The 10066-nt window shown below is 37.1% G+C and overlaps 1 protein-coding gene and 1 non-coding gene across 2 annotated transcripts; one reads left to right on the top strand and one right to left on the bottom strand.

The window, feature by feature from the left end:
* Positions 1-2408: 2408 nt before the first annotated feature.
* Positions 2409-7998, top strand: LOC106527737 (tumor protein D54). The gene is made up of 9 exons (XM_014022725.1): positions 2409-2762; positions 3429-3532; positions 4564-4712; positions 5837-5884; positions 6250-6351; positions 7028-7054; positions 7356-7391; positions 7483-7531; positions 7619-7998. The coding sequence occupies exons 1-9, from the start codon at positions 2750-2752 to the stop codon at positions 7685-7687; spliced, it is 597 nt and encodes a 198-aa protein (XP_013878179.1). The 5' UTR covers positions 2409-2749; the 3' UTR covers positions 7688-7998.
* A 212-nt stretch (positions 7999-8210) lies between these two features.
* trnae-cuc (transfer RNA glutamic acid (anticodon CUC)) lies at positions 8211-8282 on the bottom strand. The gene has a single exon. It is a non-coding gene; the product is annotated as a tRNA-Glu (tRNA).
* Between the last annotated feature and the right edge of the window lie 1784 nt (positions 8283-10066).

The raw sequence follows: 10066 nt of genomic DNA on the forward strand, positions 1-10066 counted from the left end.
GCCTCGCACCGAGGACCTATCCATGTCATCATTTACCCAGAATGCTTTGTGTGGAAATAAAATGGCTCTGTCCGTGTAATACCAAAACAAAGAGGCCGTCACATTAAACTTTTAGTTTAAAAATCATAAAAACTGAACATCCTACTGTTTTTTACAGTCTATTTTACAGTTAAAATATATGTTTATCAAATAAAGTCTAATGTTACAACTAATCATGGATCCCTTGCAATGAGTTGCTTCTCGTTTCTTAAGCAACCATGTGGAAAGACACAACCTGTGGTCGTGGAGAAGATGTCAGTCTGTTTGAGAAGGGTCAAATCATTGGCATTAAGCAGAGAAAACATCTGAGGAGATTGCAGAAACTACTGAAATTAGGTTAAGACCTGTCCAACGCATTGTTAAAAAGTGGGTGGATAGTGGGGACCCATCGTCTTCAAAGACGCCCCCATCATGCCCAGTGTCTACTGTACAGCCTGTGGGGGCAGTGCTGTGATCTGGAGTTGCTGCAGCTGGTCAGGTCTAGAAAGCTTATCCAAACAATGCCACTGCAAATGCGTGTCATAGTCAAAGTTAAAGGCAGTCCAACGACATTAGAGTGTGTGACTCTTTTTTTGGTTGCAATTTGTTTTTTTGTTTTGTTTTGTTTTGTTTTTTGGCCAGGTAGTGTATCATTCCTTAAAATACTCATATATTTTGATGCAAAAGAAATTTCTTGATTGTGTACACTAAAGTTTTGTCAGAATAAGGCTGCCAATGCATAAACAATAAATCGCCCTCATTTCTGTTCAATTGYTATTTTTACCAATCATTTTTGTGCATCTATCCTTCTGCAGCGTTTTAAAAACCGTTTATACATTAAAATGTGTTGCTTGATTGGGAATAGGGTGCTCCCTTGATTTATTGCTGTTGGAATTTGATGTTATATTTCTAGTCTCATCCATTAAGACACAGTCTCAAAAAAGTAAACATTGTGTCAGGCTGTGGTTTAGTTATTATAGTTAAATAAAATAAAATCATTGATGGTTTATATCAGGTCAAAATTTCATTAAATTAGTGAAAAATATTTGTTAGTTATCAAAGGCCCATTAAACCTCTCAATGAATCTTCTGTCAAACTGCYCAAAAAAGCAAATTATTCAATAAATATTAARTWTTTAGAYRATTCAAACAAATGATCTTTAAGTCTAAGAATTCAAAAATGTTTTGAAGTATTTATTTCTGACAAAAGAAATGATCAAATTAGTTGGTTTCTCTTTGACTGAAACATTTTTGCAGTTATTTGTGTTGCAGTACTTATGAAGGGAAGAACACAGTTCTCAAATGCATGTCAAATACATGTTTTTAAAGTATTATTTATAAAACCTTACTAGCTCATTTTAGAGACTCCCTTCATCCTGATCAGCCTCTCTAGCAGACAGACAGCAGGAGAGAGTTCCATGCTGGACGTGTTGATGTCTCCGGTCCATCACAGGGTCAACACAGAGGCACACAAACACACTCAGATTCATTTAACATGTTCGTTTAACTGAACACGTTTTGAAGCTGTGGGAGGAAAGCAAAGCACTTGGAAAAAACCCACACAGGCATGGGGAGAACAAACCAGATTCACACAAAAAGGCTCAGATTCAAACCAAAGCTGCGAGACAGATGTCAAAATAAAACGTCCAATAAAAATAGATCTGTTAAACATTTTACAACACRCCCTGCTCAAATTAAACAAGTACATCTTATTGTTGAAATGATGAAACAGATGTTTTCCCCAGTGTAACATCTATTTGTGACGTTTGCAGAGAAATCACTAAATAAACCCAGCGCTAACAGGATGGAGCTCAGAGTGTGTCTGCATGTTTAACCACCAGATGGTGACAAGTCTTCATTCTAGGAGCACATTTAACCACTGACCAGCCTAGAAATAAGTGTATCTCTGTCATCATCTTAAAGCTTCTTCCAAAACCCTTAAACAGCACGTTTAACCTCAGTCTGCTGTAGAGCCATCAATACAGAAACACACAATAAAACTATAGAAGAAACATCACTTGTATAAAACCTTTGTCAGTGCAACTATGGTGTGTTGTTGTTGTGTTGGTCTTTGACCTGTCAGCATAAAGGGATGTGTCTGCTCCTCATCTACTCCTGAGCTTTTTGGTGATTTTAATTTACTAAAAAGTTATGAACTTTAGCATCTGTTTGATGTATTTAAGATTAGRATGGGATCATCAGAGGTACAGTACAGGTTGGAGAACAGTGAATATGTTGGTAGAAATGCAGCTGACAGGACAAAGACAAAGATCAGATAAATGGATGCAGTTAGAGGACATGAGGTAGTTGAGGACAGAGGATGCAGACAGGAGGGTGATAACGGAACAGACAAAAAATAAAATAAATCAAACACCTGAATATAGCTAATCCTACAAAATTCCCATTTTCAGTAAGAATACCCAAAGCAACTGGACTGATGCTGTTCTGAACCAAAATTGGTCTCAAAATATTTTTTTGCTTTTAGCTAAAAGAAAATCCTAACTTTAAAGCATATTCCCCACACTTGCCTTGAGCCTTTTCACAACATGTGCACTAACATGTGCATTTTTCTCCCTCCGCTGTCCTCTCCTCTGAGATTATCCTGTTTGTGTGGGAGAGAAAACCCATTAATAGGCTCGGTGATCTGACCGCTCGTCTCTGAGCTCAGCTGACTGGATGGAGACGACAGGCAGCGGATAGCTCCTCACAACACACCAGGTGAAAGTGCAGCAATGAGCCGACAAGGTAAGACCAACTCCCGCTGTCTGTGCTGCGCAGCACCGTGGGTTTTTATAAACGCTTTYCCCCCACAGCGCTCGACTGTTAGCATGTTTTATTTTGTGCTAATCGTTAGCATCGYGCGCAACAGGTTAGCCGTTAGCCTGTTAGCTTGGAGGACTTCAGCACCGAGGACAGCTCTGGTGAGGCTTTACACGTGATTAAACTAACTAGCTAACAAAAAATGCACAATATGTCATTTATTAGGACATAACGACTAAATGTTTTAATTACTCCACATGTTTTACATCAGTTTTTTAGATATTTATACTTAGATATTTGTCCATTTATAGAGAAAATCCCAAAATATTCCTGAAGTAAAGAGTAAAAAGCTATTAAAACTTAAATAAATTTCGGGRTTTTTAGTTTTAGAAGTATTTGAATGATATTTAAACAAGACTCGTTTAGATAAATTACATTAAATTTACAGCTGTGCTTTTTAATCTCTCAATGCTGCTAATCTGTTGATAAATTGGAAGGTTCTTCATCCTTTAAGAATAGATTTCAGGTGTCATTCTCATGCACTGACGCAGTGTAATCTCATCTGATTACGGTATAATCTCATTTTCCCTTGTTATATTCTTGTCCTAATCTTGATTAATTTTTGCTTGTTTTCCTGTCTCTGTCTTTAAGGTTTTGGTGGGACTTCATCTGTGAACTTCTCCACAGGCAACGGATGTTCACACACAAACCTGAGAGACAACGATGGGGACAGTCTGCGTTTTGAACTTGCAAAGGTACTTCTTCTCAGGTTGTTCAACACATTGGGCCTCATGCAAGAATCATTCGTACGAAAAGATTTGTTCTTAAGTTGTGCGTTTGAGTGATTTAGGAGAACTTGTGGCATTCACCAATTTTCTCTTATTCTAAGATTTTCTTCAGATAAGAAAAAAAAATTCACGAGTGGTCCAGACCTGTCGTATATTTTACCAGCAGTCAGTCTGCTGTTATCCAGATGAATTTTCTTCACTAATAACTTTATATTTCATTAGTTTGAAGATATTTAGAGTTGAAAATAAATTACACTACAGAATTATGTTGACAATAGGCTATTCTGTTTGAACTTAAATTATGCATTAATTGAAGTTTGGAGACATTTTAAAAAGCCTTTTTTTCAGAACCACATCTGACACTGCGACAGCGGGGTGGGTGGTGGGGAGAGGTGCGCGACTGCTCATCTTATGTAACACAGTTGTTTACACTTAAATTAAAAATATTTGACCAAAGGAAAACCTGAGCAGGACTAGAGAGAGATGAATATGATTTAAATTTGTATTTCTGTGACTGTAGACGACCCACAGAAGACACGACAGTAACAGAAGACGTCCTTTCGTTCCTCATCAGCTTTAGCAGCTCCTTTAATTCCACAGCTGACGCTGCTAAAAATGGCAGATTTTCATTTCTGGATCTCTGAGAACAGGACTTCAATCTGCAAACTCGTAAAGTTCTTCTTTTTTACTTTGCGATGTCCTTCATGAATGGACACTTCCTGGTAGCTGGAGCAGGAAACATAGCCTTATTTGGTGTTTTTGGGGTGGTAATTATGCTAATCTCCTCTCCTCGTGTACGAGCAGCTGATACGCATTCATCAGTTTACGCTGCTCATTTACACACTTTCAGAAGAGTTTGTTGAATCTGACTGACGTTCGTACCAACAAAAGTGAGAGAAATTTAGGATAGGAATACAAAAATGTTCTTGCATGCGGCCCACTGTGATCCTGCGGCAGCTTGAAATCTTTGTCACTGTTTTTTTTTTTATTTCAAATAGACAGAAGATGAGATTCAGACCTTGAGGCAGGTTCTTTTGGCCAAAGAAAAATACGCAGCAGACATCAGGAGGCAGCTGGGACTGAGCCCTCTCAGCAACGTCAAACAGAACCTGTGCAAAGGCTGGCAGGAAGTCCAGACCTCAGCCCCGTGAGTGCACTCAGACTTCATGAGACACAAACATGGAAGGTCTGCTGAATGCATCCAAATTTGTATAATCATAAATTACTGCACTGATACATTTTCCATGTATTGTCTAAATGTGACATGGTTACATAATCCCAAAAGGAGCACTGGAAACATTCTCAGCCTCTGTCTCAATTTTTTTAGTTTAGTTTAGTTTAGTTTATTTGCACAATAAAAATATATAAATCAGTTGAAAGACAAAAAAAGTAATTACAGTGCAGGGAGAGGCAAAAAGCCCAATAGGTTTAAATGAAGCCTCCACCRGAAAAATAAAAATACATTGAACCAACAATGAAATCCATCAATTACTTAAATCAATTAAGGCATTTAAAAGAAAAAAATCACAATCACAACATTTTAATTAAGTACAAGAGAGAGTGTTTAAATTGTTTAACAGAGGGCCTGCTTTTTGCTAAMTGAGAATATTCATTCCAAAGTATTGCTCCCCTGTATCGGACAGAAAACTGACCTCTTCTGCTCTGACATTCAGGAAGGTGAAGTGCTGAGCATTGACAAGTTAAGTAAGAATGAAATTGCAAATTTAGTTTAAAATAATGAATAAAATGCATTGGCATACTCTGTTCTCTTTCAGAAATCTTATAAATAAAAACACAAATTTGAAAAATGTTTATGTAATAAACTGTAAGAATCTGTAGATCTCTAAACAAATGGGTAGAAGGACAACAAGGGTCTAATCGAGCTGCAATTCTAACAAAGCCTTTTTGAAGAATAAAAATTTTCTGTAGTGCTGAGAGGAAAGTACTTCCCCAAACTCTATTTACAATAACATGAATATGGGTATATCAAACTATAATAAAGTGTAAGCAAACATTCTGTATTGATGTAATGACTAACCCTCCTAATTATGCCAACAGATTTATGCAATTTGCTACAAATCCTATCAATATGATCTTTTCACCTTAAATTCTCATCAACAATAACTCCAAGAAATGATGCCGATGATACTTGTGGTATCTTTATACCGTCAATAGCAATTTCTAAACATTTTTTTTATTTTCAGTGTATGACTTTTTGCCACTAAAAATAATAAAATTTGATATTTTAAGATTTGTGTTGTGTTATTTCAGATATCTCACAGCCTCTGCCACTCTGGAGGACATCAGCCACTCTGACGCGTGAGTCTCTCCCATCAGATTCCAACCATAAAATCAGTTTCCGCAACACTTGTTTCATCGGGATCCCTTCTAAGAAAGCGGTGATGGGATTGTCCAGGTCAAATAGGATTGGTGCCCTGTTAATAGCAGCACAGCCTGACTTAGCACGAGGAGCGGTGATGATGCCAGGCCCCACCATGACCAGCCTGATGAGTTTGTTTTTACTCTTCTGCATCCAGATGGACAGTGGACGCTGACGTATATAAGCCTGTTGTCAGCTGTGTGTCAGGATGTATATTTGTCTTTATGCACTCACTTGTTATGTAATAAACTGCAACGCTGGCACTTCCCTTTGGTCAGATACATTTTTCTTTGTTCCCCCGCAGATATGTGAGAACACGGGAGAGTCTTTCTCATGCAGGCCAGGTGACGTCTGCTGCGCTGTCCAGCGTGGGGGAGGTCATCACCAGGAGACTGGCACACATGAGGTACACACACAGCTGACTCAACTTCATCCCATCACAGTATTTTTTCAGACTGATCCCATAAAACATTATTTATAAGTTAGATTACCTGGTCATTTTGATAGGATTTAAAATAAAWACTGAAACATGAATCACTTAAAGGGTGAAGAAGATGTTTTACACRCACTTAACCTACAATTAATCAATCTTATTTTCAATTCTTGTACTGCAGATGAACTTATAGAGAGGATTGTTGTGTCAGAATGAGAAAAGCTTATGTTTTTAGCCATGTTACCACATATTTTTCCCTTTGTCACAATTAATCTATCAATGTTCTTTCATGACAGTGATCTTATTTGAATGTTTCAGACTAGTTCTTTTATAAACAGTGTAACTTATTTAAGTTTATTCTTATACTGTGTAGATGGTAATAAACWATAAGCTGATGCATATTTACAATAATAATGTAATGTCCATTAATCAGTACTGATGTAACCTCATTTTAACTTTACTTTAGTTAGAGCTTCACTTTATCTGTTTTTAAGCACTGACCAAGTGTAATCCAGTCTCAGCAGTGCTCCAGGACAGCAGCAGCAGCAGCAGCGGATAAGCTTCTTGTTGTTGTCAGCCTTGTGGAAACTGGAGCTGGTATGACGTTGTTTGTGCATCTGTCTTTTTCTTTATGCTGCAAACTCAACAGAGCCCTGCCTCTTCCAAGTCCAACACGGTAAGATTACTGCAGCACAACAAAACCAACAAATAACACAAATAAAGAAGGGGTAGTATATAAAAACTAGGAAGTAAGTTTAAAAAAACAATTCAAGTGTTTTTATTTGATATTTCAGTTGCAGTTTTAGTTCCAAAGCAATTGTATAAGAAAAATATAACTAATTTTAATACAACAGCGCTTACTTTTTTTGATAGACATTTACGAATATGCCATGCTTGTTAGTTGTGGACATTTGTAAAATAAATGTCAAAGACTGATTCAATTTTAATTTCTCTTTTTTTTTTTGTTTCCCACCCAGCAACCTGAGTCACAGTATAAGTGTGCCAACCATGAGGTAAAACATAAATAACTTATGGTAGATATCACATGGTTTAATGTCTTTACTACTGCATTTATGTTTGAATTAGCCTTTTTTGTCTCTGCAGACATTCCTCCACATTCAGGTCTATTGAAGAAATTGTGGGAAATGTGAAGGTGAGTTTGTCTGTGAAGCTGGCAAAGAAAAAGCAACAGATTATTCAGTCATGTCTGAATATTGATGACTTGCGTCTGCTTTCAAAGGACAAGGTAACTGGAAGTCTGTCAAGTAATGACGACACCTCCGGGTTTGAAAGGAGATACATGAGATGAAGCCATCCCTTTAAACACTCTGCAATGAATTATGAAGTAATGTTATTTTACCCCTTCACCTGTGTGGCTCTGTCCACTGGTATTTCTGTGTCAACCTTGAATGACAAATAGGATGCATTTCATTTATGAGCAAACCATTTTATTTTATTATGAAAGTGAATTATAGTATACAACACTGAGTGGTACACATTGTAATGCAATGTGTGTATTTTAATAAACTTGTGCTGTGAATCCATATTCTGAAATCAGCAATGCATATTGAAAATAGTTTTTGTAAATTCACCATTTTCAATAAAAAACATTAGAATGTGTGCAGTTTGTTGTTTATTATGGAAAACAGTGTTGAACTTGTTTTTATTCGTGCCTTTAGGTGGCAGTAGAGGAAACTTATCGTCCTGATCTGAAGGGTTTAGAGATCGTTTTTATACATGTAGAATTTGATAATCTGAAAGCTAACAAATTAGTATGTTTGTGGGGGGTAGGTTAAAGYTACATTAAATTAATGTAACAAAGAAAACACTTATTCCCTGACCGGGAATCGAACCCGGGCCGCGGCGGTGAGAGCGCCGAATCCTAACCACTAGACCACCAGGGAGCTGTGTGAAGTGCTGCGATGGTTAGAAAAAAAAATGAGTAGGAGAAGAAGAACTGGGATGGGATGTAGAAGTGCATGCGACAATAAAAAAAAACAAACAAACAAACATTTGTTTATATTAAGACTTAAATTGAATTTTCTGTTAATTGTATATTTTTTTGGTCCAGATGTCAGCAATCTCTACAGTTAAAGACCAAGGTTCGACCTTTGGGTCCAAAAAAGGTCATGGAGCCGAAGGTTGCCGGTGTTGTGTAGAGATTTGTTACCCCGTCATGATGGTTTCTCCTGATTGCAAAAAGTAGCCTAAATGCCAAGCTGTATCTACAGCAAAACGTGTTGTGAAATCTACAGCGCACTTTACACAAAACAGCATGTTACAAAATATATGCCACGTCTATAAAGTGTTTAAATCATCATGTGTAATATAGCCTATGTGTTTAAGTGTGACTCGTTTCTCACGTGATTCATTTGCCAATTATAGAAAWTATATTTCATGTGCCAATGAATTTGACATAATAATCATCGGCATGACAAAATTAAATATAACACAAGAAAACCACAAAGATGTCGGATGTGCATGTAATATATTTTTTTTAAACTTTTGAAATGGTTTAATTCGTAGTATGTAGGTTATATGGCTGTAGTAACGCGAAAAAAGTGTCACAGTCGACATTTTTCTACTAGTTCAGTTATAGAGAAAATCAGCACATAAAAAGGACGAAACAAGGGAATGGGAAGAATTGATTGGTCCCGAAACTTGAGATTCGCTGACGTGATTGGATGAAAAGGGGCCTCTAGAGCAGAGGTTCTCAAACTGGGGTCCCTGGACCCCCAGGGGTCCACGAGAGGTATCATGGGGGTCCTCAAAAATTTTTACTAAAATGTTATTTTGTTTTTTTTTATTTTTAAAAATGCATTGAGAACAATGAACTAATAAAACAAACGAACTTAATAAAAATATAGATTCACATGGCATTTAGGGGTTGAAATGACAATTTTTTTTAAAAAAAATGCATATGGGAACAATGCACTAGTAAAACAAACACACTAAACCAAGCAAAACATATTCTAATGGCATTTAGGATTAAAATGAAGGTAATTTTAAAAAACAGCATGGGGAGAGGTTCCCTGGAATTGTTTCACTCTTTAGGGCCCCAAGATCGAAAGGAGAACCCCCTGCTCTAAGCAATCTATCAGTCCCCATGTGTTCATTGCAGAGCTGGCTCTTGGCATAGGCAAACTAGGCAGTCGCCTAGAGCGCCATCTGTTGGAGGGGGCGCCAAACTGCAGAAGAAAAGTTATTATTTGTAATCCCTGGTTGTAACTCTGATCAGCACCCCTTTCAATTAGCTTTGTCTTAAAAAACTATAATGAAGTATTTCAGGAAAAATAAACTACTCCTACTTATCCTGCAGACCTCCATTCTGACACAGTGAGTTTGTCAGCCGAGGACCTCATGAGGTAAAATCAGACTTATATTTAACAAAAAGAGAGGACCTTCTAAATCTTTGCACAAACTGTGAACAGGGTCTTTTGTTTACCCTTGTCATTTGATTTAATTATATTTACTTTATTTATTCATTTAATTTGTTGTGTGATGTATGTTTGTGTTTAAAGCAAATAAATCTAAGTTTACCATAGTTAAAAAAGAAAAAAATTGTATAGGTCCTCTGGACGGGTTCTTCTCTAATGAAACGTTTCATCTCTTCTCCAAGAGACTTCTTCAGTCTGAGAGTTTCAGGCAAAATTCAGGCTTTTAAGCCCTGCCTCCATGTGACTGATAC

This window comes from Austrofundulus limnaeus, unplaced genomic scaffold, assembly GCF_001266775.1.
Source record: "Austrofundulus limnaeus strain Quisiro unplaced genomic scaffold, Austrofundulus_limnaeus-1.0 Scaffold339, whole genome shotgun sequence".
NCBI classification, from domain to species: Eukaryota; Metazoa; Chordata; class Actinopteri; order Cyprinodontiformes; family Rivulidae; genus Austrofundulus; species Austrofundulus limnaeus.

What these genes read in the sequence shown, in the direction of transcription:
- LOC106527737 (XM_014022725.1), top strand. An exon ending in ATAAGTGTGCCAACCATGAG is followed by an intron (nt 7,392 to 7,482) that starts GTAAAACATAAA and finishes TTGTCTCTGCAG; the next exon opens with ACATTCCTCCACATTCAGGT. An exon ending in AAATTGTGGGAAATGTGAAG is followed by an intron (nt 7,532 to 7,618) that starts GTGAGTTTGTCT and finishes CTGCTTTCAAAG; the next exon opens with GACAAGGTAACTGGAAGTCT.